The sequence below is a fragment of the Pelodiscus sinensis genome, chromosome 1 (assembly GCF_049634645.1).
Source record: "Pelodiscus sinensis isolate JC-2024 chromosome 1, ASM4963464v1, whole genome shotgun sequence".
NCBI classification, from domain to species: Eukaryota; Metazoa; Chordata; order Testudines; family Trionychidae; genus Pelodiscus; species Pelodiscus sinensis.
The window spans coordinates 252,065,493-252,087,193 of record NC_134711.1 but is presented as its reverse complement, the minus strand read 5'-3'; the positions used below and the strand labels follow the sequence as shown (position 1 = coordinate 252,087,193).

General features: G+C 40.2%; 1 protein-coding gene across 3 annotated transcripts in view; it reads right to left on the bottom strand.

The window, feature by feature from the left end:
• The window catches only part of TGDS (TDP-glucose 4,6-dehydratase), a 30,293-nt gene that overhangs the window by 1,366 nt on the left and 7,226 nt on the right, over positions 1–21,701 (bottom strand). The window contains exons 4-12 of one of the 3 annotated variants that reach the window (XR_012900576.1): positions 17,383–17,473; positions 13,079–13,221; positions 11,662–11,760; positions 8,748–8,807; positions 6,818–6,861; positions 6,310–6,475; positions 5,344–5,402; positions 3,490–3,540; positions 216–313 (exon numbers count right to left, since the gene is read on the bottom strand). Coding sequence is in view for 2 of the 3 variants with exons in the window: in XM_075918821.1 (XP_075774936.1) it covers positions 216–313; positions 5,344–5,402; positions 6,310–6,475; positions 6,818–6,861; positions 8,748–8,807; positions 11,662–11,760; positions 13,079–13,221; positions 17,383–17,473 (760 nt within the window). In the remaining variant the exon portion in view is untranslated. The remainder of the gene's footprint in view (positions 1–215; positions 314–3,489; positions 3,541–5,343; positions 5,403–6,309; positions 6,476–6,817; positions 6,862–8,747; positions 8,808–11,661; positions 11,761–13,078; positions 13,222–17,382; positions 17,474–21,701) is intronic. The other 2 variants (XM_075918821.1, XM_075918822.1) reach the window with 2 other exon arrangements.

Below are 21,701 nucleotides of genomic sequence, written 5' to 3'. Positions count from 1 at the left end.
AAAATGGCAAAGTGACTTAGTATTTTTTTAAAAATAATACTAACAGATACATAAGCTATTTAAAAAGGAATCAGTTCTAACTGGCTAGTTTGAAAGAGTAAGTTCAACAGCATTCTAACTTTAGCTACTCAATTTTCAAAACCAAAATATTCACTACGTCTTTACACACAAATAACATTCCCCCAAGATAGCTATAGATATTAAATGTAGCATACTTGTTTTCTTTATTCCTTCCTTCCATGGAACTTTAGGTCTCCATCCTAAATTGTGCATTTTTTCTGAATTCATTGGATATCTTAGGTCATTGATAGGTCTGAAAAACAAATACAAAAATAAAGTTTAAAGGAAAACACAGTTAAAGCACGTATACTATTTCTGAAAACATTCAGTGTGCAGACTCTGCTCTTCAGTTCCGTCAAGCACTTGGGTGTTTTTAAGTTAAAAAAATATTTTCCCCATTCACACAAGTCTTCAAAACATTTCTATCATGCATGTAATCATGCACAAAACTCATGTTCAGCTGCTCAGGGGGAAAAATAAGGCATTTGGGCCTCACGGTAATTTAAATCTCACTGTGCTAGCATGTCTGTCTCTGTCTCTCTCTTCCCCACCCCCCCAACCCATCTGGCCCTGTACGGAGGAGCTACCAGAGACTTCAGCTGACAGGGCCAGAAGCAGCCAAAGGTGGGACCTTTGGACACTGTACATTTTTGACTGGACTGTCTTTGTCCTGTGCTGGTTTGTTGTTTGATCCTGTACTCCCCCTCCTGAAGTCTTCTCACCTCAGTTTCACGCCACATCTGTCCTATTACCCTTCTTTTCCTATCTTGTCTTTCTCCTTTAATTGATTCCCTCCCTTTTCTTTCCATTTAAAATGATTCCCGCCTAATTTTTAACCAGCCCTCCACACCTCCAAGAGAGTTATGGAACTAACTTGATCATAGAAATGCAAGTGCAGAAGGAACCTCAAGAGTTCAACAGTCCATTTACTAGTGCTGAAGCAAGAGATTAAATGAATCTCTGAGGGTATGTCAACACAGCCACCCTAGTTCGAACTAGAGTGGCTAATGCAGGCATTCAAACTTGCAAATGAAGCCCGGGATTTAAATAGTTCGAACTACCTGCCCGCGGCTACACGCAGCACGGACTAGGTAGTTTGAATTAAAGCTCCTAATTCGAACAACCGTTATTCCTCCTGCAAGGAGGTTTAACGGTAGTTCAAATTAGGAGCTTTAATTCGAACTACCTAGTCCGTGCCGTGTGTAGCCGCGGGCAGGTAGTTCAAACTACGGGGCATTTAAAAATGGCGGCGCCCAGGAACATGCAAATGAAGCCCAGGATATTTAAATCCCGGGCTTCATTTGCAAGTTCGAATGCCTACATTAGCCACCCTAGTTCGAACTAGGATGGTAGTGTAGACATACCAAGATCCATTGATGAAAAGTGAGTGGGGAGAATCCAACTTATGTATTTCACCTTTTATCTAAAGTTCTGCTTACCGGAGGAAAAAAGATATTGCATCTCTACATCTAGGAACTCAGGCACCTAGGCAATATGCCATACCTACGTTCCAGAAACTGACAAAAGATGTAGATGCTGCTGAACTAATGCTGAACCCAGTTTTGCTGCCAGTGGAAACAAAGACAATGTTCAGCACTGTCCCAGTAACCGCAGTGCTTCCTGTCACACAAACAAGACTTGTGTCTGTTAATCTCGTCAACCAAGAATCTTTCAGATTTAAACAAAATGAAATATAAAGTGTCTTGTGCTATATTTTAAGATGTTATACTACTGCCACAAAAATTATTTTCCAAGATATAGCCTGCAGGGTTAGTCTTTCCAATTTCCCGTCTTTATCTTTGTTCATGGCAAGAGAGGCAGAGTTCATATTTTATAGAAAACTTAGTTTTCATAGAACAATGTCCTATTTTTCTTCAAACACTTCAGGGCTCATATGTTCCCATCTCTAAAGTTTATCTGTTTCTCAATCTTATCAGGAATACAAGGACAGTGTTTGTATTTTATGTTCTAGGAATTATTATGGGGAAATTCTATGGCTTGTGTTATATAGGCCACACTAGATGATCATGATGGTCTCCTCTGGCCTTGAACACATCAATGATAATACACAGCCAAAGGGGCTTCATTTGGCCGCCCCTGATGCTTTTATGCAGCCAAGGTAATTATACTCAGAGGGTATGTCTACACTACCACCCTAGTTCGAACTAGGGTGGTTAATGTAGGCAACCGAAGTTGCAAATGAAGCCCGGGATTTAAATATCCCGGGCTTCATTTGCATCTTGCTGGGCGCCACTATTTTTAAAGCCCCGGTAGTTCGGACTCCATGCCCACGGCTACACGCGGCACGGAGTAGGTAGTTCGGATTAGGCTCTCTAATCCGAACTACCAGTACACCTCGTGGGCACGGAGTCCGAACTACCGGGGCTTTAAAAATGGCGGCGCCCAGCAAGATGCAAATGAAGCCCGGGATATTTAAATCCCGGGCTTCATTTGCAACTTCGGTTGCCTACATTAACCACCCAAGTTCGAACTAGGGTGGTAGTGTAGAAATACCCAGAGTGTCCAGAATATAAGCTTTATTTTTTTTCAAGTTAATAATTTTAAAGTCCTCCTGGCTGCCAAGATATTCTGTTCATATTGGGAAGACTAACTAATAGTTAAAGATAAGATTCTATCATGGTGTTCCTGGATTCTGTTAAAGAAACAGGCAACCCAGAAGCGGATGGGGTAAACGGAACTGCTTTATTGCCCCCGCACGTTAACCTCAAACCCCCAACACATTGTTCCGAGTGGCAAGGATACTCCCTAGCTCTCATTGGGAGGTTTGCACCTGCACCTGCACCCTCCTATCCCTGTGCTGAGCTTGCTGGCTTCTGCCCCCTACCCCCTTCCCCCCTCGCTGAATGGTCCCTTTCCATGGACACAGGCTTACTCTACTAATTTAACAAGGAGAGCGGTATTTTTAACTAGCCCCCATTCTTAAAAATTTCAAATGTTCTACGTCTGCGTACCTCTCTTTGAAGAGAAGGGATGAGAGAAAAAGGAATTTTGCTTCAAAGAGGGGCAGAGGGGGTAAAAGAAGCAGAAGGAGAAGGAAGGTGATGAGAGCTTGCTTTAAGACATCTGCTTGATCCTTCAGGGCCAGATTCTTTGACTTAAGATGATTAAAAATCGTTCATGCGGTTTTGAGCCATCCTGGCTGCCAACACACTAATGATTAACAGTGTGCTGCTCCTCAGCAATCTGCTGCAGAGTTTCTACTTTAGTTCTAAGGTTAGTGACTTCCTCCCACAAATGTGACAGACCCTCATACAGAGCCTGAATCAGCACAACCCTGGAAACTCCTGGATGGCAGACCAATCATGACCACTCCCGGAAGGATCCACATAAGGACTCCCTCCCATTTTCTCACCAACTTGTTAATAAAATCCCTAACTGTTGTTGCAGTAAAGAGCCCGTCACACTTACCCATGCGATCCATCAAGACGTGATGATCAGGCATGACTCTCCCCTGGGATCCTGTTTGTGACGCCAGAGGTTAGAGAAGAAACAGACAACCCAACAGCAGCTGGGGTAAACGGAATTGCTTTATTGGCCATACAAGATAACCTCTGACCCCCACCGCAACATTCTGAGTGGCCTGTTTCTTCTCTAACAGATTCTATGACTTTCCAGGACCTCCATGACTTTTTTGGGTCAAGGCTGAAGCAGAGGCCAAAAGTGGCAGCTTGTCTTAGCTTCATCTCCCTGGAGCAACAGAGGCCAGTCCCTGCTGCAGGACCACTGGGGTCGGAGCAGCTGCAAGTCCCCAGCAGCACCTCCACCAATGAATTGTTCTTCCTGCCCCCAAAGTATTTTTACTAAAAAGTCAGGGACAGGTCAGTCTTCCATGAATTTTTGTTCATTGCCCATGGTCTGTCCCTAGCTTTTATTAAAAATACCCGTGATAGAATCTTAACCTTACTGATAAATCTTTCTGAGCCTGTTGATCACCAAAACGACGACTCAGATGTGTGACCTCTCCTGCACCATATTAACCACACTGGGGAGTGTCAATTCTACAGCTTATTGATGACATGTTAATGGTGATATTAACTTTTGCATTACTAATCATTTCACAATAGAGAATTGGGTGAAAATGAAGTATACAAGAAGGTGGGAAACTTGAAGGAAGGAAATGCAAATGGAGAACAGAGAGGACACACAAAAACAGAAAGATAAACAAAGGGCAGACATCAGAGTGATACAAGTTGAACCGTCTTGGTCCAGCATCCTGGGGACCTGAGCGGTCCCAAAGAAGGGATTTTGCCGGACCAGGGGAGATCATTTCTACCCCCCTGCAATTAGCCCCTCAGCCCAGTTATGCTCCTGGTCTGGCCTCCCAGAGGGCTTCCCACATGCGAGCAGCCCTGCCACAGCAGCCCATGCTCCCGCAGCTTGGGCTTTCAGTTTCACCGCGGCAAACCACTGCCCCGCCACTGGTGCTCCCAGACCTGCCACAGCAGCACCGGCCCTGCCAACCCAAAGTCCCACTGCTGGGACTCCCCCTCAACCCTACCCTCTCTTCCCCCCCATAGCAGACTGCTACTTAGCAGCCAGGGTTCCCAACCCTAACAGCCTGACCGGGGCAGCACCGACTCTATTGCCTGGGCTCCTGGCTCAACCAGCCCTGCTGCAGCAGCCCCATGGTCCCGCTGATGGGGCTCCTGGCCCCACCACAGCAGACCACTGTCCCACCAAAGCTTGCTGGCATTCCGGCTGCCCTGCCACCAGCTCAGCTGGACTCCTGCAGCAGGGATGCCAGCCACTGGCTCACTGCAGCCAGCCTGGCAGGGTTCCAGGCCCCGCACAGGACTCCTGCCTCTGGCCCTCCACCAAGTGTCTCTGGTCCAGCAACAGCCATGGTCCTGCTGGACCAGGGAGGTCCCAGATGACAGAGGTTCAACCTGTAGTAAAGGTCCTGAGTGATGGTGAATGCCACAAGGTACTGAACAAACTAAGATAATTTAGTTTTTACATAAAGGCTATTCTACATTTTATATTTGTGCAAATCTACTTACTGATGGTAGGCATTCCTCTATGGAATAAGTGGAAGAAGTACTGCTGAATACCAACACACACACTGGTCTAGGACTAGAAATGGAATATGCCCTCTGTCAGCGTGAGACTGATATTACTGATATATGCAGGAACACACTAGTATCATAAAAGGATATAATCAGAACTTAGTTTTGTGCTTTCTTTGTGCCACTGCAAACCAAAAAAGATGGAATGCATCTTTAAGATAAAAATCTCCTAATAGACGCTCAGCCAATTCCTCACCTGTCTTTAACGTAATCCACCCAATATTCCATTTCAGATTCTGAACTGGTCTTTTTTATCTGTCAAGAAGAAACAAATAAATCATTTTCTATATCATGAACCTGGTTACAAGACAGAATTAAATCAACATTAAAGTTCAAATTTAAACACTGGATTATAAAACCCACCATTTTTTATGTATTTTTAGTTTAAATGTTATGAGTTGTGGTTGGCAAAGCTGTTACAAGGTAATTAGTTTTGACTATTTATAGTGGCAACTCGATATTTAACTGGATTTTTGTATAATTTTAAATTATATCAAGTGTTCACTTTTGGCAATTCCACATTCCCTGACCGATATACAATATCAAGAAATAGCTGCCAACTGATGACTGGTCATTAGTCTGTATTAAAAGCAGGTGGTGAGATCTCAATGCTGACTCCTTTAAAAAAAGTATTTGCTTCAGTGACACACAAATAATAATTAATACCCTGTTTCTTATACAGCATTTTTCATCAGTACCTCCCAAAATACTATATAGTCTTTACACCATCCATTTTACAGATGAAGGCCTGAACCATCCAGAGGGTAAGTGACATGCTCATGGGCCACACGGGAAGTTTATAGCAGAGCAGGGAATTGATCCCAGGTCTTCCAAAATCTAGGAAGATTGCATTTATATGGAGACTGAAATACCCTCAAACTTGCACACAATTTCTTCCTAGTCAGGATCTAGGACTAACAAAATACTGTAGTGGGATATAGCTTGCACAGCTGTTTTGTGTACTATACTTGTGCTTCCTGCTTTGTGGATCCAAGGCACTTCTGTCTCTAAGGGATTGCTGAACTTCATCTTTCTCACCCTTTGAACATTAAACTCACATAAGCCCCAAGTAATTCAAATCCTCTGCAGTTCAACTGCAGATGTACGATCATAAATAAGAAAAGAAAACCCAAATACACAATGGTACACATTGTTTACTTACTAGATGGATTAGTTCTTTAGCAAGCTGTAAAATGGACATTTCAAAACTGGATCCAATGTTATAAATTTCACCTGGCTTCCCCTTCTTTAGAATTGTAAGGAATGCTTCTACTACATCAGTGGTGTAAATAAAATTCCTTCTTTGAAGCCCAGAACCATGAATGCAGCTAAACAAAGAAGAGAGAGATATTGTGTGGTATAACTTTACACAGAAGTATCCATTTATTCTGTTAACATACTGGTGTGTGTTAAGTGGATACAACTATTAAAAATTACTTGAAAGAAGTTTGTTTCAGTTAATTTTAAAATAGCCTTTTTTGGTTCCTGACTGCAATGCAACTAAAATGCAAGTAAATCATGGGCATACTCAGATTACTATTTTTAAAAAAATGTTAATTTATGAAGAATACTGCATTTATTACAACTATAATTAAGGTTTTTCCATCACATACTCCCTGCCACAACATATTTAAAATGTTTTTTAAATGTAGAAAACTCGAGTTACGTACCATTTTCTATTTTGATGCAACAAAGATATAAACTTTGGAATAACCTAAACAGAAGAAAAAATACAGTATATTCATTTTCTGAAAACCTGAAGCTCTTCAGGAGACATACAAAATGAAATCCTGGCCTCACTGAAGCCAATGAACCCAGAATTTCACGCATAAAGAATATTTATTTAAAAACAAAGCGACACAATCAAAAAGTTAGTGAGAAAAACTGACATAATATATCGGTTTGAATGTTAGAAAACCATTTAGAATAGCTTTAAAGAGCATTTGTGAGCATGCATGCCTTCCAACATTCATCCTAACAACCAAGTTAAAAGCTCCTTGGGCATGAAAGTCACAGGCATATTTATTTTCTTGTTCAACGTGAACATTTTTATAGAGAGCTCAGCACTCTGTTCAAATGATTTAACTCAAGACAGGAAAAAAGACCGCTATGATTCTGTGAAACAAGCCCGCTATGATTCTGTGAAACAAGCCAGCTTAATAGCAGATATACAAAACAGGGAAATAGGATTTGTGATCTTCTATTCTAAAAGCACAGGCATCTGTCACTGAAGATCTCGGGATCAATAGTTTTAAATCCTACCCTCTTTAGGGAACCACTTTGGCCCTGATCGTATGAACACAGCATATACTTAACTTTATGCATATGAGCCTCAGAGATATCAATGGGGTTAATTAAGTGCATAAAGTTAAGCACATGTGAAAGCATTTGCAGGAACAAGACAAACGGAGTTAAACACTTGCGGAAGTATGATCCTACTGTAAAGGACAGTCATACCCAAACATCCTCACATAGGCAAAAAAAATTACTCAAACATCCGGGAGCATGAGTTAAAATCTGGTGGCCTGGTATCTACCAACTAATCCATGGCTACAAACAAGCTACAGTTGCCAGCTAAACACCACAAATGTGGCACAAAGAAAGATCTTGAGATACTAATTTTTGAGCAAGAATTCCAGGCTGCCTTAAAATACATAAATTGGCAAATCACAGTATCCAGCTGTGGACAAGGATTTATCAAAAACACAAAGCTTCCCACAAAACTTTGAAATGGTTGTTCCAGGTGTTATTTTGTTTCTAACTACAGAAAGCTATACATTTTAGTTTATTTTGACTCTTCATTAATCAGTCCATTCAGCCCCTAAATGTTTGTTAACCTCCAGCTGATTTAAATCCCCCCCCCCCCCCAGATGGTCAGACCTAAAAGAAGTTCAGAGAGGCACAACCTCACCAAATAGTACACATGTGCCTTTGCAAAATACCACATTTCATCAAAATATGAATTAACTTGCATTGCCATTTTCCCACTATCACCCCATGTTTAGATAGTAGCAATGCAAAACACAACTCCTCCCATCCTGCATTTAATATCCATTTTGAATTATTCCTCTCTACAAGATAAACCTAGGCAAATACAACCACTAAAATTCATTTTATTTCTGACCACATTTCTGACTTTCAGATTTGTCTATTGATGCAATTCCACTCCCTTTCATGTGAGACAGATTTTTTTTTAAACTTATTGTTGCCTGCTTTTCATGTAATCAGTGGAGTTACTAATTAAGACTTGAATTAACACCAATCCCTGTGGTACTCTGATAGCCTCTGTAAATCTAGAATCACTCTTAAAAATTCTGACAGTGCTCAACAGGAATTTGAGACACTCTGCCAAATGCTTTACGTCATGAAACGTATTTTTTGTTTTCTGTTACACCCACCAACATAAGTCATCTAGGAGGGTTAGAATGGTAGGTTATTAATATCAGACTAAAACAGGTGATGATAACCGAGCATGACCAACATTGCCTGTGATACAAATTATTTTCTTTGGAAAACACTGTTAGTTTATTCTGACCCAATAGTAAAGTAATTTTTTGTTTCAGATTATAGAGTTTAGACAAACACATACATCTAACTTACTTTTTCTGGATACTGATGTGGTCCATAAACATTGCTGCTTCGTGTGATAACAACTGGAAACTTTAAAATATTAAGCAAGAGAGATATAGTATCCGTCAAGAAATGTACACCCAAACTGTCTTAGCTTTTTTCCCCACTGACTCATTAATAGTAGCAATTTGCAATTTTGTAGTGCCTATGTTAAGCTCTGGAAGCACTTTATGAATAAATGAGCCTCAGGACACAGCTGCAAGTAGATAAGTGCCTCCAGTTTAGAGATGGAGAAACGGAGTCAGCAACAGAAGTTCCTGATCCCGATTCACATTTGCAGTCCCTTTTAAAGGACACTACAAACATGTATACATTAGACTCTGTAAAAAAAAAAAAGCTTATATGACATATCTTATTAGAAAGTAATGTTTTATTGTCACTAATAGACACCTACTCCTGAGTTCTCCCCATGCCCAAGGCAACACACTTATGAACAGCATTCAAAGGCCCCCTCAAAATAAGATGAAGAAGGAAGCAAGACAGTTTATAATTTAAATGTTTAAGCAAACACACCCCTACTTTGGAATATATAATTTCTTTTATGTTTAGCCTTAACTTATAAACCATGGAATTCAGAGGGGTTTTTTATAGACTGGTAGAAGAAAGATGAAAATTTAGAAGTTTACCATTATGATTAAAAAAGGGACACTATGTTCACAAATATCTGCTTGTTTTGCAATGTCTTTAATAATAGGATAGGCAAGTATCCTTTTGATCTAATTTAAATAGAAATGTGAATCACATAGTAGTGTGTCCGAAATAATTTCTCTAATCAGTTTATTAAGATTTACCATGACTGAGTTTCCACATAAACATTATTAGTCCAAAGATCTCTCACATTCAAAATACCAATTTAACTGTAGTAATCATAGTAACCAAATAATCATACCAGTAAAAGAATATGATTCCTTATATGCACTATACCCCTAACAATAATACAATTATAAATAGCCCCTACATATACATGGTCCATTTTGATCAATTTCACAATCATATGATTTAAAAAATAGTAAATGTCATTATTTCAGCTGTTTAAATCTGAAATGTCAGTATTGTAATTGTAGTGATCCTGGCCCAAAAAGAAATTAGGGGTTGAGGAAGCATGCAAGGTTATTGTCAGGGGGCTGCAGTATTGCCACACATATTTCTGCATTGCTGCCTACAGAACTGGGCCCTGAGTCAGCAGCCACTACTTTCTGGCCACCCAGCTCTGAATGTAGAGGCACAGAAGTAAGGGCAGCATGGTGCGGAAGTGCTTGGCTAACAGCCGCCACCTGCCATGCGCTGGCCACACAGCTCTATATTCAACATCGAAGTAAAGGTGGCAATACCGTCGTCCCTCTATAATAACCTTATGATGCCCCTGCAATGCCATTTTGGGTCAGGTAAAGATGTAAATGGTTAACTGATAAGTCTCACCTTTGAAGGGTGAGGCTTATTGCTTGCGGTTAACTGGTAGGGGCTGGAGCAGCTCCCCACCTACCTTGACAGGTGGCTGCTCTAGCTCCACAGGGCCCACTGCAGGCAGGGACGCTGAGCTAGATAGTAAGAGAGCCCATGTCTATGGTGGGCCCACCTGGCCCCCCGCTACAGGTTACACACTGGCTCTCTGGGAGAGCCTGCAACAAAGCCTCCCCAGGAGCATGGCCGACAGCCCATGTTGGTCCTTTTCCGGGGGAGGTTGATTCGCCGCAGCCAGCAAAACCTCCTCCCCAGGAGCAGGGCTAGCAGCTTTATACTGCAGAGCCTGCAGTGAGCTAAACTGGTAGGATTTTTAGTGGCTGCATTTTTAAATGCCTTTTTACATCCCTACATTCAGGGGCCCCAATTTGAGAAATAACGGTCTCCCCTATGAAATCTGTATAGTATAAAGTATACAGAAGACCAGATTTCACTGTCAGGAGCCTTTTTTCATAGCCTTGAATTTGGTAGGGTCCTAGTTATAAGCAATAGATAAAACATAACATTCAGGCCTAAAAGGTGCTTTTCCAGCATAGCATACCAAAGGGGTATGAAAACGCACTGATCAAAAATACCTAAAAACGCTGGTTATTTTATTACGTTTGTTATAAGTACATAATTACTGGTTACTGGACCTTAGAGTCAGGTGACACAGGTTGGGGCTGCACTTTCCTCTCTTCAGGGTTTACTTATCTTATTTTGCTGTATTTTCCCCCTACCTACTAGACTTTATGTCTTTCTACACTAACTTATTTAATTTACTGCATCCAAACTATCATGTTTTCTTTATTTCTAATATTCAGCCAAACCATAAATATTTCCAGGGTTGCTACAAGTTTACCATAAAGAATCTCTCAATCTCATTTTTGGCTGCATGCGTCACACCTATCACTTATGTCAAAATCAACACTCAATTTATAATTATAATTCAGATCTAATGGGTGCTTGCACACTGTATTTACATATTGTGGTAGATTTTCCTTTGATACATATGGAAGGGACGGAACTGCAATAAACCTTTTAGCAGTAGTAGATAACGTGCAGTCCATTGGGGTTCTACAAATGGCCCACAAGACATTTTGTGTACCATTGCCCATGTGCAAGGTTGCCAGATTCTGCTGGGTTCTGTCCATATTGTTTTTTCTTGCACAGTGAGTTGTGGCTGATTATTGCACACAGTATTGACTGTAAGAGCTGTGCACTCCCTCTGCATCTAATCAAACCACTGTTACAGTTCAAATAGCACACGCTGCAAATTCTAGCTATGCAAACACAGTTAACAAAACTACTGTAACCCGGGAGACCATCTTCGTTATGACAATTTTGCAGCCCACTGAGATAAGAAGGGCCACTCATGCAGCCCTTTCTCTAGATAAAGTTGCCCACCACTGCCTTATTGCTTCAGAAACCTACATAAGCTTACCTGATACCTTTCCCAGTAAGACTGAACAAAGCATTCTGCAGCTGCTTTAGATGAAGCATAAGGATTTGTTGGTCGTTTGGGTGAAGCTTCATCAAATTCCTGAAATAAAAAGAATGGTAACTTGCATAATACAACTGCTTTTATCTGAAAGAATACTAGAATGTTTTTAAAGCTTCATATTGAAGTTATTGTCACAATAACATTTCCACTATAATCGGGTAAAATACAACAGGTGTTTGATAATACTGAAGTGAATAATATATAATTCTGCTGAAAACAAAAGGAAATATTTAAGGCAGAGTATAAATGCCTATACTGGAAATTGACCAGAACACAAGGGCTAAACATCCTTACACTTTCAGGAAAACCTCACCTCGATGAAAGAGCTTCAAAGGATAAAGGTCTCTGTTTCCATCTTGTGTAAACCAGTATCTCTAGAGATTAGAGTTAAATGGAAATAAATGCAAAGTAGACCTCATATAGATTAATCCCTATACTAAGAAATTTGTGAGGATTAATATTCCTTTTCTCTTTCTTTGAATCAAAGAGGGATGCAGTTGTACACTGCTCCCTGCTGATTAAAAAAGAAGTTGTGAATGGGTAGCAAGCAGTAAAATTTCCCTCAACAGAGAGAAATAACAAGTAGTCTTTAAGATGCCAGAAGACTAACAGTTTTACTTGGATGTAAGCTATCGTGGGTAAAAAAGGGGACTAGAGCTGAAGAAGCACTGCTCTAGGTAATCTGTAAAAGTCATTGACAATCTACAATCTATCCTGGAAAATGATCCCTCACTCACAGACCTTGTTTAATTAGTTAATGGGTTGAACATTATGTTTAATTGGTTAACTGACTAAACGGGGTCAAGTGGGGAGGCCACCATGCTGGGGCTGCAGTAGCCCTGCACCATCAGGCAGAGCCCTGGCTTTGCCTCAAAGTAACTTTACCATCTACAGAAGCCCTTAATATATAGTAAAACAAGTTTCCTGCCACATAAAGCTTATAATGTAAGTAGACAATGCGCAAAATGGTAGAAAGAACAAGACATTTTTTAAATAAAGAGGCTCAAAAGAGCCCTGATAAAAATTTAATAACTTTCTTCCCAAACTTACATTTTATTTCTTCACATACATTTTTTTAAACTGTCTACCCATTTATCTAGGCATTTTGTATTAAATTTAATATACAAATGAGAAAAGATTATGAATAAGAGACTGTTACTAAACTATATTTTAGTTCAATCAGTATTTGTTTATAAGTTCAGCATCCTTAGGAACAGCCCATGCAGTATAAGATTCTCCAGTCACAGACGCCATAGGAAAAGTTATTAAAATTTTCAACAGAATAAAATAAGATTTTAAAAATATACATAAAACAAGCACTCGAGTGCAAAAAATACAACTATGTTTTCAAGCCCACCTCATCAATGCTACCTCCATATACTTCATCTGTGCTGACATAAATGAACTTCTCCACACAGGCTTCATATGCAGCTGTGACCAAAACATGAGTGCCATAAACATTCACATAGGTGAATTCCAGAGTACGCCAAAATGAAAGATCTGTAACAGAATGAGTGGCTTAGAATGTAATCTCTCTAGGATAGAGAATGGAAAAAAGTTTTCCATTCAGGCACTGAAGACCTTAAAAAGATTATCTGACATAAAAATGAGCAGGGGCTCATGAGGCACTGTGGTGATGAGAGTATTCAATGGGGTTTTAACTTGAGTTACTTGACTGTCAATTAACATGACCATAAAGGCAAATATAGAAATTCCCCGTATTTGCGCCAAGACAAATTTTGTACCTGCTATTGAACCATAACCAATTTGAGGGTGAACTACAACCAGGAATGAATGTTTGCGGAGTACTTATATTTGCCTTTATAGAAGAGTTAACTAAGTTAAATGGTAACTCAAGTGAATTTACTTTAACACAGCCAGGCCTAACAAAAGGCCTAACTCAAGTATGCTATAAGTATAGATTGAAATAAACTATCCAAACATTAATTTATTATTACTGAAACATTAGTTTTAACAACTCATTACATAAGACACTAAAACTAACTGAAAGAAGTCACATTAAAACCTTGATGCTTGCAAGTTTTACTTCCCAACTTTGTACTATGTGCATATGTAACTATTTTCTGGAGCATTTTTCAGGAAAAAATTGTTATTGATGTGCATGAACACCTAAAAAAACCCAGCATTAACACACTACAATAGAAAAATTAAGTATTTAAGCATGAAAACAGAGTTAGGTTGAACACTCAACCTTAACTGCATCCTCTTTTCAATTAGCCTTTTATGGTATTCATATTTGCTAGCCTAGTAAACACAAGTTGGAAATCTCTTAGTAGCCCTTGTGTGTGTTGGTTCTCTTTTGTTTTCTCGCTCATATATGATAGCCAGACAGATGAATAGTGTTAAAGACTACTTCAAACCTGGCATTATAACAATGTTACAATTTTTTAGATTTGTAATGCTCCACCATTTACACTTTTATCTATTACAAATTATTGTATCAATAGTCCCATCTGGTGTGCAGGGTTCAAGAACAACTGTTCCCTATAGAAGAGGAAGAAATGACAAAGGAATATTCTTAAAATTGTTTCTCCAAGAAAGAAGCTAACAAAAGTTAAAATTTCATGTAGGAGCCCTGGATTACCAGTTTTCACATCTGAGTTCAGGGCAAAAAGGATATCACCCAACCTGAAGTTCCATGAATGACTTTACACTAAATCTGATATTTTCAGACAGTGAAATGCAATCTAAATGTTGTGGGAAAAAAAGTTCAGAATCAAAAAAGCCAGGCTTTTGTAATAAAGATGTACAATGTATTGTACATGGGGGGGGGGGGGGGGGGTGGAGTGAGGCGGAGGAGAAAGAAGCATTGATGCAACCTTTTAACGGCCTAGTCTGAAAAACTGGCAGTGCAAGAAACAACATTTGAATGAAAATTTCAGTCTAATGATACAAAGCTTTCCTTCTAGTCATTAAGGTCCTGTGATTCTTAACTTTAAATCTATTATGGACAAAAAATGAACTGTGCCCTGAACTTAATACCTGCACAATTTCTTTTGGGGAAATGAGGAGGGATCGGGGGGCTTGGGGAGTAAGAAAAAGGGTAAAGAAATATTTTTTTCTACCTGGCAGCTTTTAAGAAAATAGACGATGTCTGAAATTGCTTCACTTGGAATTATAGTAGCAGTACCAATGAAGATGAATTATTGTGCGGCATGAAGGTAATGGCAGTTTAAAAAGTCCTTTGAATAATGGAATTTATCATATTGATGCCCTCTGTTGACAATTCCATTGAATAATGTTAGTTTATATTTAGGCACTTAAAGGTAAATTTAAAAAAAAATCTTTTAGAGTTTAGCACTTTCCTGGATGTTAACATTATTCATTGATTTCCATGGTAATTGCACATCTGCTTCAGACAACAATCAGGGTGAGTCTAGACTACACCCCTCTTTCGACAGAGGGATGTAAATTAGGCACTTCGAAATTACAAATGAAGCCGGGATTTGAATTTCCCATGCTTCATTTGCATAATCGCGTCATGGCACTCTTTCAAAAAAGTGCTGTTTCGAAAATAAAACTGCAGTCTAGACACGGTTTGTCGAAAAGGGAAGGCTTTTTTGAGGAACAGCTAGCCAAAAACTCAAAAAGAAATATCAAAATATTTTTTAAGTACATTAGAAGCAGAAAGCCCACTAAAAAAACCTGTGGGTCCCCATGACAACTGAGATATAAAAGGAGCAATCAAGAATGATAAAACCATTGAGGAGAAACTAAATGATTTCTTTGCTTCAGTCTTCACGGCTGAGGACATTAGGGAGATTCCCAAATCTGCACCATCCTTTGTGGGGAATGAGTCTGAGGAACTGTCCCAGATTGAAGAGTCATTAGAGTAGGTTTTGGAACAAATAGGAAAAACTTAATGACAACAAATCTCCGGGACCAGATGGCATTCATCCAAGGGTTCTAAAAGAACTCAAATGGGAAATTGCTGAACTATTATCTGTGGTTTGTAACCTATCCTTTAAATCGGCTTCCGTACCTAATGACTGGAAGGTAGCCAACGTGACACCAATATTTAAAAAGGGCTCTAGTGGCGATCCTGGCAATTACAGACTGGTAAGTCTAACTTCAGTACCGGGCAAATTAGTCGAAACAATAGTAAGGAATAAAATTGTGAGGCACGTAGAAGAACATAATTTGTTAGACAAAAGTCGACAAAAGTAAAGGGAAATCCTGTCTTACTAATCTATTAGAGTTCTTTGAAGGGGTTAAACATGCAGACAAGGGGGATCCAGTAGATATAGTATACTTAGATTTTCAGAAAGTCTTTGACAAGGTCCCTCACCAAAGGCTCTTGTGTAAATTACATGGCCATGGGATAAGAGGGAAGGTCTTTTCTTGGATTGAGAACTGGTTAAAAGACAGGAAACAAAGGGTAGGAATAAATGGTAAATTTTCAGATTGGAGAGGGATAACTAGTGGTGTCCCCCAAAGGTCAGTCCTGGGATCAATCCTTTTCAACTTACTGATAAATGATCTGGAGAAAGGTAAGCAGTGAGGTGGTAAAGTTTGTGGATGATACCAAACTGTTTAGGATAGTCAAGACAGAAGCAGACTGTGAGGGACTCCAAAAAGATCTCACCAAAAGTGATTGGACAACAAAATGGCAAATGAAATTTAATGTGGATAAGTGTAAAGTAATGCACATCGGGGAAAATGATAAGAGGTATATAAAAATCAAGAGTGGTGTGGAGATGGCGGATAAAGAAAAGTTATTTATTAGTTCCCATAATAGAAGAACTTGAGGACACCAAATGAAATTAATGGGTAGCAGGTTTAAAACTAATAAAAGAAAGTTCTTCTTCACACAGCGTGTAGTCAACCTGTGGTACTCCTTACCAGAGGAGGCTGTGAAAGCTAGGACTATAACAGAGTTTAAAGAGAAGCTAGATAATTTCATGGAGGTTTGGTCCATAAAAGGCTATTAGCCAGGGGATAAAATGGTGTCCTTGGCCTCTGTTTGTCAGAAGCTGGAGAAGAATGGCAGGAAACAAATCACTTGATCATTGTCTTCGGTCCACCCTCTCTGGGGTACCTGGTGTTGGCCACCGTCGGCAGACAGGCTACTGGGCTAGATGGACCTTTGATCTGACCCAGTATGGCTGTTCTTATGAAAGATCCTGTAAACCTCAAAAAATGAGGGATGTAATCTAGACACACCCTGTTGAAAGAGGGATGTAGTCTAGACACACCCTTAGAACCTAAGAAGAAAAGAAGTGTAATGGCATACTACTCATTAAGGTTCAGAGGGATGCAAAAAAAAAAACCACACAACCCACTAACAATGAGCATCATGAGATGGTAGTTAGCTATATTTTGCAGGTCTTTAGCTTATGGATAAAATTTGTTTTTAAAACTACTCCCTAGCTGGGACTTCTCAACACCTAGTTTCTGCCTTGGGGCGCCTTTTTTTTTGGGGGGGGGGGACACTAAACTGTAAATCCCTGAAAAGAGATTTATAATGGAAATGTTGACAAACCCCAATTCTTAACCATGCTACTTTTTGTTGATACAGACAATTTTGGTTGTTCAGTAGTATGAAGGCAACAGGAATGAAAACAGCAACAACAGGAATAGATTACTTGTTTAAATAAATCTAGTAGATGTATTACAATTACAACATGCAACAGTGCTCACCTACATGGGTTTGTGCTGCAAAATGTAGAACTATATCAATTTTCTCAGTTTCAAAAAGTAGTTTTATAAAATGGGGTTCACAAATGTCACCCTAAAGAGAAAAAACAATTAGATTAAAACATAGCAATCCATCAGTTTTTGATAATGGAGTCATGATTCTTAATTGTACCACATTTTATCTATAATGTAAAAACAGCATAGAGCAGTGGTCTCCAACCTTTTTAAGCACAAGATCACTTTTTCAATTTAAGTGCAATGTAAGATCTACCTCAAACCCAAATAACCTTGCCCCACTTCCTTCCTGCCCCTTCTTTGATGCCCCATCCCTGCTCCATACCTTCTCTGCAGCCTCACCCTGCTCATTCCATCTCCCTTCCTCTCCCCATCCTTACTCACTTTCACCAGGGTGGGTAAGGGGTTTGGGTGCAGGCTCTGGTCTTGGGCCACATGGTTTGGCGTGTGAGAGGAGCTCCGGGCTTAGCCCAGGGTGGAGGCCTGGGGTCCAGGAGAAGTTTCAGAGTGCAAGCTCTGAGAAGGAATTTGGGACTCACGTCTGGGACAGGAGGTTGCATGCTGGAGGACATTCAGAGATGGAACAGGGGTTCAGGAAGCAGGCTCTGGTTGGACACCATTTGACTAAGATGGCTTCTGGGTGGTGAAGCAGTGGAGTTAAGGCAGGCTTACTCCTTCCCTGGTCCTGCACCACTCCTGAAAGCAGTGGGCATGTACAGCAATGGCTCCATGGCACCATGTACTGCCCCTCAGCTACAGGGACTGAGCCCACAGCTTCTAGTGGTCACTGTTCCCCATTATTGATCAAAGGGAGCTGCAGAAGTGAGGTCTGCAGGCAAAAGACCCCGTGCTCTGCCTCTCTCAGGGGCTGCAGGGATATGCCTGCTGCTTCCAGGAGCAGCAATTACCACAGGGGTAGTGACTCCAGCCACAACAAGTTAGGCATTTTAGAACTCACTACTCAAGGAATTACATTTAAACATGACAGAGAAATGAAAATTATGAAATGCACAGGCCAGTCAAAAACCAAAACTAACCCACTTTGCAAGCAGTAAAAAAAGTAACAATAACCCCCCACATGTGTGTTGGGTCAGGAAATGAGAGTAAATGACAGTGTGTGTTTGTGAGAATGACAGACACACAACCCAGACAGTGTGAGACAATCACAGAGATCTGCATTGCCAAGCTCCCTCCATCCCCTTCTCTCTGTGTGGGACTCCCTGACATCAGCACCCCCTCTTCTCCCTCCCACACCCTGTACAGCAAGCAGGAGGCTCCCGGGGGGGGGGGAGGAAGCTCCAAGGCAGAGGGCAGGAGCAGCATGACAGTGGGTGAAGGGGCAACTGAAGTGCCAGCGCTTGATAGCTTCCTGGCCAAAGCAATCACAATAACCTGTCAGAGGCTCCAAGATCTACTAGTACATCCTGATCTACTGGTTGGTGACCACTAGCATAGAGTCTGTTTTGTTCATTTTATCTGTGACTATATGCAAGACTGCATTCCTGTTGATTACTTGTATACTACCATGTTAGTCTAGGTTTATTGAATAGCTTATATAAAAATATATTGCAAGGTAATCAAAAGAGCTAAGTTATGTAGCACTTATATAAAAGTAGTGCCACCTCAATGACTCATCAGCATGAATAAGGGCTTTACAATTTGGCTCAGAATTATGAAGAATGCACTATTTCGCATTGCCACCTATCTTGTAAAAATACACTCTAAATTAGGGATGTAAATGAGTAATCAAATAGTAACCTGGCAAGCATCACTGTGGCTGGCGAGAGGGCTGCTCCAACCTGCTCCCATTTAACCAGTTAACGAATTAAACAAGATTTTACATCCCTACTCTAAATCTTCTACCACACTCTCTGGCTATCCTGAATTAAAGGTCTTAAATTATAGTTGGGAATTTTTTAACTGGAAACTTACATATCTCATGAAAAAGTATTTTTCTGAATAGGTTTAAGGGAATGGAGAGCAGGATGATGAAAGATTCCATTTCCGTTAATACAGTTCCTCTTTCTCCTCACACCAAATTTTAATTCTGGATGTAAACACATGACCTTGACAGCTGCACTCCCATCCACCAATATATGCCTAACTCGCTCTTCAAATAACAAGGCACTTGTTCTCCAACCAAAAGCTGTGTCGGTTGCCTAATTAGGTCATGCACTGTTCAATTTGTAATACCATATAACACAACTCCTATGATTTTATGGTTAAAAATTAATGAGGGAAGATTGCATAGAAACTGATTCTACTGTTGATACTTACAATAAACTGATAAAATAAACTCCCAAATAATGTTCAAAAGTCATTCAGTTCCCTGATCACATTTTAAGGCTAAAAGCACAAAACACTGGATAATCTTCACACTTACAGATCAAACTAGCCATGTAGCAGAAATGTAACTTTAAACAGCAGAGGACCATTAATTGAATAAAATGCATATTAAAAAGTAAATCTCAGGTTATTTCCCTCACTGCCCCAAACCAAAAGCTTCCTTGTCAGAACAAGCTGCTGTCAATAAATAATTTTTAAATTATACAGAATAAATATTAAATGAGCAAAAGCAAGAGCAACTGTCAGTCTATTAGAAAATACTGCAGAAATTACATCTTTGCAATTACCTAATTAATGTACTTCAGCACTTACATTACTACATTCCTAAATTAATATGCATTTTCATTAATTGGAATGTGAACTATCAGAGAAACAGCAAGTAAAAAAACTCCCCCATGAAACAATCTACGTGAAGTCATAATTTGTGAACTAAGTCACGGGGTCAAAAGTTCTGTTATTTGAAAGAATATGAAAAAGTTAATTAAACAAATTAAGACAATCCATGTGAAAAAGAAAATGCAATCTTCAATGAACAAGCAAAAACGCTGTTAAAAATAAAGAAAAGAACACACTCACTTTTTAAAAATTATTCAAAAACCTATGCTTTTCTGTAGTTTAGACATTAAGATTCTGATTTTCCTCTGTGATTAAGTTTTAGATAGAGTACATCTACCCCTAAAAATAAGGAAATATAAATGTACTTCATGCTTTTCAAGCAAGGCTCTCTAATGTATTAAGAATAATTTTTTTGTTTGTTTTTAGGTTTTGGATTATTTATTTATACTATCCATTCAATATGGAACTAAATTATCTTCAATAAAAAATTAATAAATATCTCCAAATATCTTTGGACCTCCCAAATCTGGGACACCCTGGTCCGGCAACATCTGTGGGCCAGCAGGGCCATGGACGTTGCTTCACCAAAGAGCCTGGGAGATGGGAGTTGGAGCCAGCTGAGAGAACCCCAGAGGCTGGACCAGCAGCAGCTGGACCAGGCAGCGGCCGGGAGAACTTCCACCCCAGCGAGGTACCTCAGCTGCACCAGGTAACTAGGGAATCCCAGCCCCAGCTGGGGAACCCCCAACTACAGTGAGGTTTCTGGTGGCAGGCGCAGCCCCAGACAGAAACCCCTGATAGCAGCAGGGCCCCGGTTGGTAAACCCCAGCGGAGCAAAGTGTGGCCGGATGGTCCCAGCCATGAAAATCCCAGTGGCAGTGGGGCTGGTGGCAGCGGAGACCCCAGGGAACACTGTGTGGCAATGCGGCTGGCAATGGCCAGGCTGTCCTGGCCATGGCCAGGCTGTCCTGGCCAGAAACCCAGGGGGAACATGGGGCAGCGTGTGGGCAGCAGGGTGGGGAGCCCAGGCCAGGGCTGGGGTTCTCTAGCATTAGTGGAGCCAAGGGCAGGAAGCCCCAAGGAGAGGAGCTGTCCGGCAAACTCCCTGATTCAGGACAACTCGGTTCCCAAGGATACCGAACCAGAAAGGTCCAATCTGTATTAGCATCCAAGCTATTTAAAAGTTTTAGCTATACTATATATAAAAACCACGAATTGTTATGAATAATATGTGACTGAACAGTGACACCTAGTGTAAAAATGGAAGATTATCTGAAGAGAATTCTAGGATCTAGTGAGTCCACAGTTTTGGGTAACCGACTGGTTGGCAATAGTTCCAATAATGTAACTATTCTGTATTTATCTTTGCACTGAGAAAAAAACACACACACACACACACACACACACACACACACAAAGGAAGAACTAGGTTAACATCTTCCCACCTTAAAGCTAAAACACATTCTTTAAATGCTCTTTAAAGTGCATGAGTATTACAGTAGACTTCCGATAATCCGGAACCTATGGGACCTAGATGGTGCTTGATTATCAGATATGCCGGACTATCAGGAGGTACTATAAACTGGTTTTATTTATATAATTATATACTGTATACATTATATACT